At 33.4% G+C, this 17,920-nt stretch overlaps 1 protein-coding gene across 5 annotated transcripts in view; it reads left to right on the top strand.

Moving 5' to 3' along the window:
• The window catches only part of Cep135 (centrosomal protein 135), a 73,340-nt gene that overhangs the window by 11,476 nt on the left and 43,944 nt on the right, over positions 1-17,920 (top strand). For all 5 annotated transcript variants that reach the window (XM_047566982.1, XM_047566984.1, XM_047566980.1 and 2 more), the window contains 6 exons: positions 2,445-2,573; positions 3,945-4,160; positions 6,918-6,983; positions 10,569-10,707; positions 12,067-12,290; positions 17,206-17,355. In XM_047566982.1, the coding sequence (XP_047422938.1) occupies positions 2,445-2,573; positions 3,945-4,160; positions 6,918-6,983; positions 10,569-10,707; positions 12,067-12,290; positions 17,206-17,355 (924 nt within the window). The remainder of the gene's footprint in view (positions 1-2,444; positions 2,574-3,944; positions 4,161-6,917; positions 6,984-10,568; positions 10,708-12,066; positions 12,291-17,205; positions 17,356-17,920) is intronic.

Genomic DNA, 17,920 nt, shown 5'->3' with positions numbered 1-17,920 from the left:
GTGAAACATCTATCTCCTCAAATAGAATTTTATAAGCACAGTACTACCTCCATCAGAAGGGATTTTATTGAAGCATACTGTGTTTGATAATTGTATTTTTATGACCTTTTAATTCTCACATATTGTCATTTTGAACATAAATCCCTTTAGAGATAATTTTTCTGTATTCCTATACTTTCGGTGTTTTCTCTACAAGCATTAGTATCTCATAAAGCAGTTTTCTCCAGAAGCAGAGGAATGAATAGTTGCAGAGTTAAATCATAACCATCTCAAGCTTTTGTCACTTTATATATTTTGATCTCTTGGCTAAATTTTACAAGTGTGCTTTCTTCATACGCTTACTGAAGTTTAAATTTGAATAACATGTTTTTCATTTTCTGCAGTGGTTGCAGTTGTGGAGTAAAGTGATTTGCACATACAATTATAGATGTAACTTATGTTTTGGTATAACTGTTAAGTTTGTAAAGTACTTTGAAGATTATTTAATGAAAATGGAGTTAAAGGAAATCATACTAACATTAACCAAAGATTTTTTACTTTATGAAGAGATGTTAAAAATATTAAATAAGCACAAGTTGAATATTGTTGGTATTTTTCAGTTTACAATCACACTTTCATCACATTTTTATCTAAGTACTTTATGAACATAAATTGGGCAGTATATACCATCTCTGTGAGATGACTGAGATGTTTGGAGAAAATTGCTTGACCATTCTAATTGGAACCACCATTTATTATAGTTATTGATCTTAGTTGAGCCCACTATGTTTTTAGTTGTTACTATTCTTTTACTTGAGTGTATTTTGTTTTACTCAGCACACATTTCAGATTTTGTGGGACTAGAGGTGTAACTCAGTGGAAGAATGCATGCTTAACATGCCTAAGGCCCTGGGTTCAATCCCCAGCACCCATTTTGCTATTCTCAAACTCTTTCCCTGATTTACCATGTCTCCCTCCTCTGGCTGTCAGCCTCTCTAACTTCCTATTTTTACCTCTAAAATTAGCAATACTGGAGCTCCAGTGGCACAATCAGTAGTGCACAGTACTTATATAAAATTAGCAATATTTATGCTCAGACTTTTGAAAGACTTAATGGGTACAGCTGGGAGTGGTAGTGCATGCCTGTAACCTCAGTTGCTCAGGAGACTGAGGCAGGAGCGTTGCAAGATCAAGGCCACATAGCAAGACCATGTTTCAAGATTAAAAATAAATTAAAAGGGTTTGGGATGTAGCTCACTGGTGTAGTGTCCCTGGGTTCAATCCTCAGTACCAAAAAAGAAAAAAAAAAAAAAAGAAAGAAAAAAAGAAAAGATAGTGGGTAAGGGACTGTTCTTTCTGTTAAAGTTTAATTCTTTAGACTCATCTCCAGCCACAAGTTCCACTGTACATTATGATCCAGTCATACTGAGCCATTTCTCCTACCTCAAAAATACATTTGTTTTATGCTTTTGTTTAATTCCCTTAATTACTTTGGTGCCATATACCTGATTCCTCTATTCGTTCATTGCCGCACTATATAGCAATTATTGGTTTACTTGCTGGTTTTCCCTGTAAAGCTGTGTGTTCCTAAAAGTCAGAGACAATGTTTCATTCATCTTTGCATGCTTAGTTCTTTGCTCAATTGTTTATTGAATTGAATGTTGAACATTTTGTGTTTTTCTTTAGAAAATCGAACCAAACCTTGGAAGTATGTGGATTTTTCCAAATTTTGGCATGTGAATTAATGACAATTATGGTTAATAGTAGTGATCTTTTTATTATGTCTGTTGTTTTCTGAATAATAAATGAAATTCACCCTCGTTTCTTATCCTTTTTAAATACTGAGAATCAGAGCAACTCAGTTTTCTGAGTGTTTTCCATTCATTCCACATTTATTCCATGCACTCATTCTACATTTATTCCACGGGGCACCGAAGTAGTTTGGACTCAGTGCTAACATTTGAACATGAATATACTCTGTTAGCAAGTTTCTTTTTATATGAGCATTGCCTAATCTTAGAGGAGGTGGAAAAATCCAGAAATTAATTAGGAACAATCTATTCAGTGAAAATAATTATCAAACTTTTTTTGACCTTTGTTTTTTTGTTTTTTTTTTCTCCCCAGTACTAGGGATTGAACCCAGAGGTGCTCTACCACTGAGCTACACTCCCAGCTCTTTTCATTTTTTATGTTGAGACAGGATCTTGCTAAGTTGTTAAGACTGTCCTCAGACTTGTGATTCTCAGCTTCCCAACTCACTGAAATTATGGGCATGTGTCACTGCACCTGACTATATTGGCATTTTGTACTTATTTTTGCTCTATGTGTATGCATTTTATGTGTGGATATAAATATGAATGTTTATCTGATATGTATTGTGAAACATGTCCAAATAAATGTTCAGTGTTAATCATATGGTCTACAACTAGATTTTTTAAATTGATGGTATGACTTTATGTCTTCAGATTGAGCTAAGAGAACGAGAAATAGAAAGACTGTCAGGTGCTTTGGATGGTGGTCGCTCCCCTGATATCCTGTCTCTGGAGAATAGAAATAAAACCAATGAAAAGCTTATTACTCATTTAAATATTCAGGTAATGACTCTTATGATTATTTCTCTAAGTATATGAAATCCTAAGTGTTTTTAATCGTCTGTGGGTTTGTAAAAGTAACAGCGTTGTTCACTGAGGTACTATTTACAGTGGGAAAAATTTAATAGAACCAAAGTATCTAGAAATACATTAGTTATTGAAAAACCTTATTAAAGAATATTTAATGAGACAGGAATTAAGATATACTATAATGTTAAATATTTTTTTTAAATGAACTATAGGCACAATGTGATTTTCAATTTTTAAAAAAATGTATGTATTTGGAAAGAGAAAACACTGAAAGAATATATCACAATATACTAAGAAAACTTATCTTTGTGTAATGGGTTATTCTAGTGGATGGCTTTTTTATTTTTAAAAAGTTTCTCTAATATCATTCCCTATCCACCCCTCCCATTGTGAATTAGCATCTGCACATCAGAGAAGACATTTGGCCTTAGGATTAGAAAAATGAGAGATTACACTCCATTTATGTATGATCTATCAAAATGTATAATGTATTCTACTGTCATATACAACTAATTAGATCAAAAAGATTAAAATTAAAAAATTTCTGACTGAATTTCTTTTATAATGTAAAAAATTATTTTGATATATGTAAATTAAATTTGTACCTTTTATCCACTTAGACTATGCATTTGACTGAAGAGGGGAAGAACAAGAGAATTCTATGAGGCATGGCACTGAACTTTAGAAGTTTAGATCTGTCAGAGCTGCCTAGACTGTACCAGAATAGAATAAATAAAAAATTAGTAGCTCTAGAACAGTGCTAACTGCAATATAATAAGAGCCAAATATGCAATTAAAAATTTTCCAGTAGCCAGATTTTAAAATGTAAAAATGAAATTTTAATTGTATTAATATATTTACCCCAGTATATCCAAAATCTTATGCAGCTTGTAATGTTTTTACATTTTTTTTAAAAACTAGGACTTTGAAATCATGTATATTATTTTACATTTATAGTGCATCTCAGTTTGGACTAGCAATACTTCAAGTGCTCAGTAGCCACATGAACATAGATGCTAGTGGCCTCTGTATTAGATTGCACATTCTAATATTGTGATATTCTTGTCACATTTTTAGAACTCTGTGTTGGAAAAAAATTCACACAAATTTCTTACTTATCTTTCTGTGCTTGAAAATAAAGCCAGTAGATATATATTTTTCATTAAACTATACATTGTCAGTTTTGCAAATAAAATCAGTATTTAAATTTACAGATATAAAATAGCTGTGGTTTTAATTTCACTATCTCTTAAAATGTAACTTTTTGAAATATTATTTTGAAAAGTTCAATATTCATCATAATTAACCAATTCATATGCCTTATGAATTACAAATTCAACTTAGGTTGACTTTCTTCAGCAAGCTAATAAAGAACTGGAGAAACATATTCAAGAACTTATGGAAACCAAGGAAACAGTGACAACTGAAGTTGTTAATTTAAGTAACAAAAATGAAAAACTCTGCCAAGAATTAACTGAAATAGACCAGTTAGCACAGCAGTTGGAAAGACATAAAGAAGAAGTACTTGAGACTGCTGATAAAGAACTTGGAGAAGCAAAGGTAATGATGTATCTAGGTTGGGAAAGTATTCATGAATTCTCCTAGAACACAGTGATATCCCTATTTAGGTCATTTATTTTGTTGTTTGTGTTTTTCATTTTTGTTTTGGATTCAAGGTTTTCTTAAGTTTTGTTTACACATGCTAAATAATTGCATTTGTTCTAGTCAGGAGTTTTTCTGAAGCATATCTAATCTTGGGTTAGCTCTCTAAACTCTGTCCTGTTTTCCTTTAAGATTTCCATTTCTTTCTTTCATCTGCAGTGGGAGAGACCCTCTGAAGTTTGTCTTGTCATTTTTTGCTCAAGAACCATTTAAAGGTGTCTCTTAATATATGATACATTACAAAGTTGATAGCTAACTTTTTTCGTTTTTAAATTAAAATAGGTGCAAAGCATGAAATTTCCAATCTGATCTCTTAAAATAAAACTCTTATTCTTTTAGATAGAGTCAATGAAATCTAAATTACTCTTTCTCCTTGAAATTCTCACAAAATTTTATTTTAACATATTTTATGCTTAAATATCTTTTTATATTCACTGTGTCATAACTGTTTGGAATAAAAAGTATATAAATTAAAACTTTTTAAAAAAAATTTCCTATAACTGTAAAGTTCAAAGTGTTAACGTTTTCCTCAGAATAATGTTAATAATCAGGGGGTAAAAGTGACCATAGTACCACAAATGTTGATATATTTTTAAAAGATAAAGGTTTATTGGAAATACATGTATTAATGAAATATAATGAGGGAAAATGTGTTTTATTTAAAGCTTTCAGCCAACCCCAAAGTTTCAACATTTCAAATTGTTTTTGGTGGAGGGAGTAATGCTGAATTCAGGACCTTGCACTTGCTGGGCAAGCACTCTGCCACTGAGTGACCTCATTAAGACCCTCTAATTACTCTCTTTATCTGATATTCCTAAAGTTTTGTTTTGTTTTATTTTGTTTTGTTTTTATGTCTTAAAGTAGTATGCCATTGTGTAAACCTTTCTTAGTGTGAAAGGGAAAGTAGGAATGATACTGACTCACATGATACTGAGTCTGAAAGCAAGTTCTTAGGTACATCATTTTTAAGAAGTACTATATGTGCACATTAAGTACCCAGTCATTGATCCTTAAAACTATGATATACCAGAATTTAACATAATACTTGGGAACTCTTTTTGCTAGGAATAACCCAAATTGAAGACCACATTGCTCTATATCACTGAATTAATTTTATATAATGTAACCTCCACTAATTAGTAAACTAGAAAGAAATTACCCCAATGTAATAAAAATCATTTATGAAAAGTTCACAGCAAACATACTCAGTGTTGAAAGACTGAAAACTTTCTTTAAAATAACAAACAAGTCTGAAATATATACTTTCAAAACCCTTCTGTTCAACATAGTACTAAAAGTCCCAGCCAGAGCAATGTCGTAAGCAAAAGAAAGAAAAGGCATGTAAATTGCAAGGAAAGAATAAAATTACCTCTATTTATAGATAACATGATCTATCTATAGAAAACCCTTTAGATTCCACATTTATGAAATAATAAATAATAATAAATTCAACATCATTATATGTTACAAAATCAGATATGATTCTCTATGCTAATAAAAAATCAAAAAGAAAATTAAGGTATGTCACTTACTATAGCATCAAAAAGAATGGAATTTTAGGAATTTAACCAATAAAGTGAAAAACTTGGCACATGAAAACTACAGAACATTGCTGAAAATTGAAAGAAGATACAAATAAGTGGAAAGACCTTATTCATGGATTGGAAGACTTAATATTCTTAAACTGTCCAAAGTCATCTACACATTCAGTGCACTTCCTATCAAAAATCCCAATGACATTTTTTTTTCAGAAAAAGAAAGTTCTAAAATTCATATGGATCTCAGATAGCCAAAGCCATTTTCTTTTCCTTTTTTTCCCCCCTGTGGTTACAAGTGTTGAACCCAGGGCCTCACATATGCTACTCAAGCACTGTAACCAGTGAGCTACATCCCCAGCCTTTTAATATTTTGAGACAGGGTCTCTTTAGTTGCTCAGGCCATCCTGAACTTAGGATCCTCCTGTCTTGGCCTCCCAAGCTGCTAGGATTACAGGCATGTGCCACTGCAACCTGCAAAAACCATCTTGAAAAAGAAGGACATGATTAGTAAGTACAGTTTTGGTTTTGCTGCTGCGTAGGTTCTGCTTTTATGATTTTAGTTCCATTGCAATACTCTTGTAGCTCATCCCTCTCTTTTTCTACCTCCTTTTGCCTTGCATCTCATGTGCTTCTGCATTCAATATACTGAACATGCTCAGAAATGATAGTTTGGTTCAATAAAAGATTCATATTGGGTCATAATATTTTAATCCTGGCATTCCGTTCTTCAGTTGCAGTGCAGAGGATCCAGGTTGGTAAAAGCAGGTGGGGAGAAACAAACAGAATAGGGAAACTTGAAAATGACAGTACCATAGGATATGTCCTAAAACCCAGGATCTAAGGAAAGTCCTACAAGTGTACAGGAAAAAAGATTTTCAAGTGGTTGTTTTCTTTCAGATGTTATAAATACGTCACTAGAAGCACTCAGGATACCAAAAAATTAAGGAGAATCTTCATCATTGAAAATAAGCTTTAGTTAGGGCTAAAGCTTCAGATCTTACTGGTAAAGGGAAACACTTGAACCACCAGATTAATTACTTGGTCTTATTGCATTGTAACTTAGTAATAAGTATTCTTAGACTTTTAAGTGTTTACCTAATAGACTTTTTATTCCTAGAAAGAGATTAAAAGAAACCTCTCTGAAATGCGTAATCTTGAAGAAACAATGGCAAAACTTCAACTGGTAAGTTAATGTCAAATTGAATTGCCAACATTTTCAGAAAGCAAGTATTATGTTTTATTTTATATATATATTTTTATTGAGATAGTTAAAATATCACAATATTCTTTTGTTAAGTATATAATTCAGTGGTTTTAGAATAGTCACAAAGTTGTGCAACCATCACTACTGTATAATCTTAGAACAATTTTTTTTTTTTTTTTACCTTTTTTTATAGTTGTATATGGACAGAATGCCTTTATTTTATTTGCTTATTTTTATGCGGTGCTAAGGATCAAACCCAGTGCCTCACGCACGTGCTAGGCAAGTGCTCTGCCACTGAGCTACAGCCCAGCCCCTAGGACAGTTTAATCACTAAAAAGAAATCTTGTACCCATTAGCAGTCACTGTTCATTCCCCTCTGCTCATCTCAACCTCTCTCATGTAGTTTCAGTTTGTATAGATTTGTCTATTCTGACTATTCGATATAAATGGAACCTTACAATATGTGACCTTTTGTGTCTGGCCTCTTTCACTTAGTATAATGTTCTTTGTTTTTTTTTTATTTGGGTGGTACTACAGGTTGAACCCAGGTTCATTCCACTACTGAGCCACTTTTTTGTTTTCTTTTGTTTTGGTACTGGGGGTTAAACCCAGGGGTGATTAACCACTAAACGACATCCCCAGCCCTTTTTTGTATTTTATTTAGAGACAGGGTCTCACTGAGTTGCTTACGGCCTTGCTAAGTTGCTGAGGCTGGTTTTGAACTCACAATCCTCCTACCTCGACCTCCCAAGCTGCTGGGATTACAGGCAAGTGCCACCGTACCTGGCTTTTAAAAAAAAATTATATCTCTAGCCCTTTTTATTTTCTTAATTTTGTAACAGGGACTAAGTTGATGAGGCTGACCTTGAACTTGAAATTTTCCTGAGTTGCTGGGATTACAGGCGTGTGTCACTACACCTGTCAGCATAATGTTTTCAAGGCTTATGCATGTTGTAGCATATGTTAGTACTTCATTCCTTTTTATAGCTGAGAATATTCTGCTGCATGGATATACAGTTTTATATTTTAAGAACTCTTGAATCTTTTATATAGTATGTTTGTAAGTAAAATTCAAATTTTGAAAACCTGTTAGGAATTTTATTCTTTTAAACTACTATGTGACCTGTCATTTCACTAATATTAAAATCAGAAGTTGATAATTACTTGATATATTGACTTCTATTAAAAAGCACTCCATTATCCCAGCTGCTTGGGAGGCTGAGGCAGGAGGATATCAAGTTCAAAGCTAGCCTCAGCAATGGCAAGGCCCTAAGCAACTCAGTGAGACCCTGCCTCTAAATAAAATACAAAATAGGGCTGGGGATGTGGCTCAGTGGTTGAGTGCCCCTGAGTTCAACCACCCCCCCCCCCCAAAAAAAAAAAAAACACTCAAAGTTGGTGCAACCACTCTGAAAAGCAGTATGGAAATTCCTAAAAAACTTGAAATGGAACCACCATTTCTTCCAGTTATCCCACTCCCTAGCATATACCACCAAAGGACTTAAAATCAGACCAGCATACTACACTGATGCAGCCATATCAATGTTTATAGCATTTCAATTCATGTTAGCTAATCTATGGAGCCAATCTGGGTGCCCTTCAACAGACAACTAGATAAAGAAAATGTGGTACATATACACAATGGAATATTATTCAGCCATAAAGAAGAATGAAATTATGGCATTTGCTGGTAAAATGGATGAAACTGGAAACAATCATACTAAGTGAAATCAGCCAATCCTAAAAAACCCAAAGGCTGAATGTGCTGTCTGATATACACATGCTAACTGGGGAGGGGCAAGAATAGAGTTCCCTAGATTAGACAAAGGGGAATGAAGGGAAGGGAGAGTGGATGGGAAAAGGAAAGACAGTGCAATTAGTGGGACATAACTTTCCTATGTCCATATATCAATACATGACCTGTGTAACTCCACATCATGTACAACCACACAAAAATGGGAAGTTATACTCCGTGTATGTATGATATGTCAAAATGCATTCTACTGTCATGTATAACTAAAAAGAAGAAATAAAATTTTTTTAAAAGTTTGAAGAAAATAAGAATCAAAACCTTAAAAAGGGAGAAACTGACCCCTCATCCTCAAAAAAAAAAAAAAAAATTAAAAAGCATTCAGTCCTCTTTTAATAGCTTTGGTGTAATGCAAATCATTTTCCTAGTCATACTACTTGTTCTGATTGTCTTCTAATGGGAAAGAATAATCATGATGGCAGAAACCTCATATAGCATACAGTCTGGAACCAGCAGAGAATGTCTTACTTGTAGGGCAAAACTGGGTGGTCACCCTAAAGATTGAGGGTTTTTTTTAATAGTCTGTTAAATTGGAAGAATTTCCTCTAAGATTAGAAACAAAGACTGATACTGATACACATGTTTTCTCATTATGTATATGCTATACATTTATACTGCACATAGTAGATACTCAGGTACTTGATTTTTATATGCAAATTGAATGACATGCATACCATAGTGACTTCCTTTTTTATTCAATCTTTAATTCAACTTCAAATAATGAATTAACTAAATCTGGTAAATGTTGTCGACTCCTGAGTCTCACAAAATTCTTCCATTGTGTCAATAAATGTAAAATAGGTGTTTCAATGATGTTTTTGTTGCAATATGAACTCCATAAGAGCAAGGAATTTTTGTTGCATGTTCTTTTTTTGTATGCTCCCTATAAATATTGCATTTGATTCATAATGCTTGTCTCAGAACTGTAACCAAGTTTCAGTAGTGTTGGATGAAGTAAAATGTTGCTATAGGTACTTTCTGACCTTTCTTATGTTTTCATTAGTGCTATGTTTTATGTATTTTAAGATAATAATGATGATATTAAGAGCTAACATTTATTAAGCATGGTGGACATGCTGGATACTGCAAAATGCTTCACATCCACAGAGTGATCCTTATCAGTGAATCCTCAGTGTCCTGATTTTACTATTCCTGTTGTGCAGATGAGACTGAGAGAATAACCAACATTGTTATGAATTTATTTCATAGTCTGAGAACACTATGCCTTATACTGCCCTCTTTAAACATAAGTTTAAAAAATTTTATTGCACAAGTACATGAAAATATGGGGGGAAAAGGACAATATGCTAAACAAATTGGAAGAAAATAAAATCTAAGATTTCTACTGTCCACAAAGGAGCATTATTATAAGAATTGGATTTTATAAGTACCATATTTGTATGGTACTTATAGCCACAGTCAGTAATTCAGTTGAAACTGTATTCAACTAATTAATAGTATGTGTATGCATATATATGTGAATTGCTGTTTTATAAATGTTCTTACAAAAATAACTATTTTTACCTTTATAGACCTGTTATAAATAATATTATATATAAGCACGAGGCCCTGGGTTTGATCCCTAGTACCACCAAAAAAATAAATAAATAATATTATATATAAATATATATTTATAGTATTATATATAATAGAGTATGTATAATAGCATTATATATAAATACAAAATGCTATTGTAAATAGTAACATATAATACTATTTAAATAGACCTATTAATTATAATATTAAATTTTCAGGAATTAAGTTTATGCCATAAAGAAAAGGAGAGACTGAATGATGAACTCCTTCTGAAATCAGACCTAGAAACTGTTGTACATCAGCTTGAACAAGAAAAGCAAAGACTTAGCAAAAAGTTGGAAGGTTTTGCAGCTATAGGTAAGATGTAAAATGTTAACTAAAAAAAGTGATAGTGGTTTGTTCTTCATATGTTACTTTTCATAGTATATGATAGTTCATTCATTCACTTATGAGTATTTCTTGAGTGACTACTATGAACCAGAAACCATAATAGGTACTATAGATAAAGTAAAAATCTCTCAAGTTCCCTAAGAATTCTTTTATATTTTGACTTGTTGGTGCAGGGAATCTTCTTGAATATTTTGCAATGGAAGTATATCTTTCTTTGAGACACAATGATAATAGAATTAAGACAAAAAATAAGACCATTCTGAGAAAGAAAATTATAGAATCTGTTTTTGGAAACACGGTTGTATCAACTCAAAATGCACACTCACTGTTTCTATTTGATCACCTGCTACCCCTTAACTCCTCAGTCTACTCCAGTTGGCCTGTCCCCACCTCACCAACAAAACTGCTCTTGTTAAAGTCATCATTCTTCTCTGCTATGCTAAATGCAATGAGTGATTTTCATTCATTAGCTTGTTTGCCTTAGTATTTAACACAGTTATCCAGTCCTTCCCACTCTCCTACTTTCTTCTTACCTCCTCCTGGTTACTCTTCAGGATGAATTTGCCAGTTCAGCCTTCAGTTTGCATTACACACATAGCTTTTGTCTTTCTACCATGAGAATAGTTATTTGACCATGACTGTGATTTTTATACTTCAGTCCTTAGTGTTGGCACACTGTAAGTGCTCAAAACATATTTGCTGAATGAATTAGAGAAGAGATGGGAATGAATCTGAATATATCTTGAAAATCATTCCATGCCCCAGAGTTATAATGAATATCAATTAAATTGGGTTGAACTATACAAAGTTGTCAGTATTCAGTTACTTTTGACTCTTAAAAAAATGATTTCTGTGTTAAAAGTTGATAATTGTGCTTTTCTGAAGGAAGATGTGTTATTGTGATCTCTTTGTATATTTGTGTACTGTATTAAATTCAAGGTTTATATTAAATTGGTACATATAATGATTAATTGTTCACAGATAATATTTTCTTCTAGTACATTTTTAGTTCCCTAGCAGATACCATTTGAAAATTTATTGCTTCATTTTGTAGTACTAAATGGTGTCCATCTTATGATAAGACAAAAGCAGTTGACTTTTAACTTTTTGGACTTTATTTAAACATTTGGTGTTATACTTTTGTTTTTTTTTTTCCTGCTTGACTTTCAGTATTCACCTCTGATATATCTGCTACTTGCAGGCAATGCATAAAACAGCTCATGATTTGTAGTAGCTTCCGTACTACAAGCCATTGATATTATTTATTTGGCTAATCCACATTTTATATACAACATAATTTTAAGATTTAACCACTTTAATTTGCAGAAAAAGAACTTACTTTGGAAGTTGAAAGGATGAGGCTAGAACATGGAATAAAACGTCGAGACAGGTCACCTTCTCGTTTAGATACATTTCTGAAAGGTATAGAAGAAGAACGAGACTATTATAAGAAAGAACTAGAAAAACTCCAACATGTAATACAGCGAAGATCTTGCTCTACAAATTATTGCTCACGTGAAAAAATTTCAATATTTAAAACACTAGAAAAGGTAATATCCTCTTTTAAGAGTAATCAATAAGGCAAGAGAGGAAAGTAGGAAACTTTCTGTTTTATGATTGTGTTAAATATAACTTTATTCACAGTTGCTTTTAAAAAGTCCTAATTTTGATTTTTGTTTTTGTCTGTGACTTGCATTGTAGGAACCCTGCATTAATTAGGGAGACTACCCAACTACAACATGTAGCATTCTGATTTCCTTGAAATTAAGGAAAGGTTGAATAATTGAGTAATGGAGAAGTACAGAGGCTTCTGGGCTTCCAGAAACTGGAACCCAGGGATTCATGCTGCTGGACATTTCCTCTCTTTTTCTAAAATTTACTTTCTATATTAACTGCATTTTCTCTCTGGTAACACAGTGTCTTTGTCCAGATGGCAGGTGACATGACTTCATGTTATTTCCATCCTTGGTTGGACCAGTCAGGAAGATGGGTCACATTCTGCTCACCAGGCAGCATCTTCCCTACTAACCATATTGTGGGAAATGTGGTAATAATTGGAAGCTGAGCAGATTGTTCTGCCCATCCTCTACAACTACATTCGCATATTGATAGACTAAAGATGTTACTTTAAAAGCCAGGTATGATGTTGCATACCTCTAATCCAAGCTACTTGGTAGACAGAAGCAAGAGGTTCAAGGTCATCTGGGCAACATGGCAAGATGCTATCTCCAAAAAAATAATTACTTTGTATATATCATTTCTTATTTTTCTTTTGTGGTGCTGGGAATCAAACCCAGGGTGTTGTACACACTAAGCAAACACTGTACCACTGAGCTAAATTCCCAGCCCTGGTTTTGTTTTGTTTTTGTTTTTTCAATATGGAAGATTGTACCTGGACATTCTACTACTACGCTATATCCCCAGCCCTTTTTGTTTTGGTTTTTGAGATAGTCACTAGTTTGCCAAGCTGTCCTCAAACTTAAAATCCTCTTGCCTGGGCCTCCCGAGTAGCTGGAATTACAGGCATACGCCACCACATCTGGCCTGTATATATTTTCTAATTACATCTCCCATTGTGTATATTATTTAATGTTGACCATGATTCATGACAGGTTAAAATCATGTCACTATTTTAAGGCTTAGATTATTTTCAGTGTTTCTTGAGTATCATTTGACTTCTTTAGATTTTTCCTTTTTTTCTTTTCTTTCTTTTTAGCTTTGGAGTTATATGTGTCCTGAATGCTTATATGACCTTAACATTATCTACATAGTAGATAAAACTAGGGTAATTTGGGGAGAAAGTCATTAAAATCAGAATATTTGATTTCAGACTTCAATGAATTTATCAGTTCTGTCATCTTTTCCCTGAAGATCCTGTGTTCATTGTCAGATAGTTTTGTGTTTTCTGATTAAACTTTTTGCTTTTTAACCTCATTTCCTAATGACTAGATTTTGATTAACAGTTGTATAAATAGTTTGATTTTCATAGTGTGAACAATGTGTTATTTATTACCATCAGAATGAATTGGAAGGGAAATATAGTGCAAGTTAATTTTGCCACTGAGTTGTTTTTCATGTTTTATATGTACTAGAATGCAGTCATTGAGTTGATCATTTTTATTGTGTAGAAGACTCTTCCACAAAATGGTTGATCAGTTTGATCAAGTAACTATTAAATAACATTGAATAGATACATATCTCAAAACTTTTAACCTAAATATTTGATTTAGTTGCTTGGTATAGATTCACAATCCAAAGACAAGTGATAGATATTGATAAGGTGTTGATATAATTAGGAGATACCTTTTCCTCCATTCAACTTATTATTTTTTTCTTGAAACGTTATATTATCTGACATAGACTAAGAATTCATTTTCTAGAGTTCAGAAAGTCAGGTTGTTCAGAGTATTTTAGAGTTCCAGTAATAAATTGTGGTCATGTTAGGGAATAGTGGTTAAATACATGATTGAATGGGTGGGCTACAAGGCATTTGTGAGTCCTGGGAACTGGGGAGTGCATTCCCCACTTAAAATTAGGTTACATTTAGAAATACTTGTATTTCTCTCTCTCTCTCTCTCTCTCTTTTTTCTTCCAGGGATTGAACCCAGGGACACTTAACCACTGAACCACATCCCCAACCCTTTTTATATTTTATTTAGAGACAGGGTTATGTAGGGCCTTACTAAGTTGCTGAAACTGACTTTGAACTTACAATCTTCCTACCTCAGCCTCTGGGATTCCAGGGATGTGCCACCATGCCCAGCTTTTATTTTATATTTCTTTCTAAAGCTGTATTTGGTACTAGCTGTAAATTTTCAGCCCCTGCCTTATGGCAGACTGTTTTAGTGTAGTTTATTGGGATTGTAACAACTCAGAAAACAAATTGACTTTTTTAGTGTCATGATCTCCATCAACAAAACCTTGTTAATTCTGTTTTTTTTGTGTTGGGAAGACACACCATCCACTGACCATGGTTCCCACTGGCAGTTTTGAGGATAGTTTGGGGAAAGTGCTTTGGAGTTGGAGGCCTAATGCAAGTTCCAACTCCAAAGACTGGCTTTTGACTTTGGAGAAGTTACCTAACTTCATGCAACCCTGTTTCCTCATTTGAAGAATGGGGAAGATTAAATGGGGAAGAATTGTGAAGATTAAATGAGATTACTTGTGTAAGGATCCAGCATAAAACATAGTTCCCAATATATGGCTCATTTCTTTAATATTTGCTGGTTTGAAGCAAATCAGGTCTAGGTAGAAAGTTCAGTTCAATTCAGTAGATATATACCAAGTGCCTGCTATGAGAATACAGGGATAAAGAAGACAGTTCCTGTCCTTGGAGCCTTCATGTGCATTTGTAGATTGGGAATAACAAAATGGTAGAGGGAGTTAATGATTAAACATTAACAGTAATGTAATTGTAGATATTTAAACTGGGCACAATGATGCTCATCTGTAATCCCAGCTACTGAGGAGGCTAAGGCAGGAGGATTGGAAGTTTGAGGCTAGCCTCAGCAATTTAGCAAGATTTTATCTCAAAACATAAAAAAAAGGACTGAGGGTTTAGTTCAATGGTAAAGTGCTCTGAGTTTACTCCCCACTACCAAAAAATAAATGTTAGTGTAGATATTTATATAAGATATATGTAGAGTTGAGTTTCTGCTGAAGTAAACCAAATAATGTTCAGGGAATTTGTCTTATTAGGTACCATATTAAGCAGCAAACTTGTAATGAACGAGGCCAGATACCTATTGTGTCCTTCATAGAACTTACATTTTAGTGGGACATACTTTAAAAACAGTCATGTACATGTTTTTTGTTGTTGTTGTTGTTTTGGTTTTTATTGTTTTTTTGCAGTACCAAGAATTGAACAAAGGGCCTCATGCTTACTAAGCATGTGCTCTACCACTGAGCAACATCCTCAGCCTCTAAATAACTTTTTAATCTCATTTATAATAAGGATTAATGAAGAATGCAGAAAAGATTCAGAACTCTAAAAGTACATAGAAAATCTAAATTAAATTGGAGAATCTGGAAGGATTCCTTGCAGAAAATGACATTTAAGCTGAGACCTAAATAGTAATGGAAATAGACTGTTAAATCTTCATTCGTCGAGCTCTCCTTTTCTAGAATCTGTACAGACCAACTTTTTTTCCGTAAGATTTTTAAATTTAGAGATAGTTAAGTTTACAGGTTTTCTTTTCTAGTTTTAAGCCTTGATTAAATACTGAAATCCTTTTCTGCTTTTGTCCTGTTAAACATCTTGTCCTTTAAGGTGTCCAGGTAACTGATGTCATGTGTTATACCTTGATTTTGCTTGTTTAGCCAAAAAAATAATTTATTTCTACTTGGAAGGTAAGGGGTACCCCACAGCTCTCTACCATTTACCTAGTGTACACTGGCCTTGTATGTGCAGTAGATACTGAATAATATAGGCCAGTACTCTCCACTGTACCAGATTATCAGATTATTCCTACTTGGGGCTTCTACTTTAAAACTTTAATGTTAAAATACTGTAAATTTACCATTTTTATTTTTTCACAATAGTAGGGAAGATAGTGAATATTTTCTTTTTTCTTTCCTCCTTTTTGTGGTGGTGGAATTCAAACCCAGAGCCTCACACATTCTAGGCAAGCACTCCGCCAATGAGGTACATCCCTGCCTAAATTAGTGGATGTTTTGAATTGTACTGGAAAAGTAGGCATAGTCTTATTTTAGAAATGTTGGAAGTAGTTGCTTATTTGATGAGTATCCTTAAAGTACATTGCCTTGTAGAAAATTTACATTTGTCTCATTCCAGAGATAGACCTCAGGAGGTGTGAATAGAACAGTTGGTGTTGATGTGCTTTGGGAAGTTGATCTTAATATTCAGTCATAGAAAACACAGAGGAATACACTAGGCTGTTACAGTTACTTTTACTGGGTGAAAAGCACATATAATAATTACCCCTGATCCCTTCCCTGGAGAGGAAAGAATACTTCATAACTAGTGGTAAGCCTGGGATAGGTTCCAAAATTTGTAAGTATACCAAGTTCCTAGATGCTGCTGATGCTTCTGGTCTAAGCTTATACTATACTATATTCTTTTTTTTTTTTTTTTTTTTTTTTTAATGTAGTGGAGGTTGAACCTAGGGGCCTCATATAGGGTTATACTTTTTAAGTACCACTAATGTGAACAACTCCTGTAGAATGATTGTCAAAGCATCTGATGGAATCTGATCAAGTAGTATCATTGGCTGCTGTGTCCTTTGCTGGAAACCGGAAAGCCAGGAAATTTGCCCAGTATTACCAGTGCTTTCATCTACTCTCATTATAGATTAAAAAAAAAACAAAAATTGTCTTCCTTAGAACTTGCGTTCTTTTTGTGTCTTAGCATCTTTCAGTCAGTCTCATTGCCATCATCTTTGCCACAACCATGCAATAATGATAATTATAACAAATAATAACTTCTGTCTTTTAATTATGTTTCAGGGTGATAATTCAGAAATTCATCTGATTACAAGAGAAAGAGATGAACTTCAGCGTATGCTAGAAAGATTTGAAAAATATATGGAAGATATACAATCCAATGTTAAATTATTGACAGCAGAAAGAGATAAACTAAGTGTCTTATATAATAAAGTAAGAAGTTTGCTATAATTAAACGAACAGATTATTTAGAACTAATTAACTTTAATGGAACTAATATGTATCTTTCAGATTTCTATAACATCTGGACTTCATTCATGACTAGATTTGTACTTCTGTCATTCTGTTCTCAGAGTTTTCCTTCTTTGTATTCATTCTTTGTCTTTTCTAGCCTATTTATGTGTATGGTCAATTAGAAATAGTCTCCTTTTAAAACTGCTTGAAGAAGTCTTAGCCTGACTCTGAACCAAACTTATCCTTGGGATTCATACATGCCCCAGCTTGAATCCCAGGGTTGAACTTGGGTAGCACCACTGTTTGAAATATTGGCTAGTAAGGACTTAACCTCAAGTGAAGAAACTGCTCTAGGGAAGAGAAAATTGTTATAACTTGGCCCCATTACAAGCTTAATTTGTCAGAGGGCAAGGTGAGTCTGAACAAAGCCTGTAGTCTATCATTATAATTTCCCCAATATCTATTTCCTGTGATATCCTATTGCTACTTTGACAGGAAGAGAAGACATTTAAGTTAAAAGGTCCACTTAAAAGAGCTATTTTCA

The sequence above is a fragment of the Sciurus carolinensis genome, chromosome 10 (genome assembly GCF_902686445.1).
Source record: "Sciurus carolinensis chromosome 10, mSciCar1.2, whole genome shotgun sequence".
NCBI classification, from domain to species: domain Eukaryota; kingdom Metazoa; phylum Chordata; class Mammalia; order Rodentia; family Sciuridae; genus Sciurus; species Sciurus carolinensis.
This window is presented reverse-complemented; position numbering and strand designations above follow the sequence as displayed.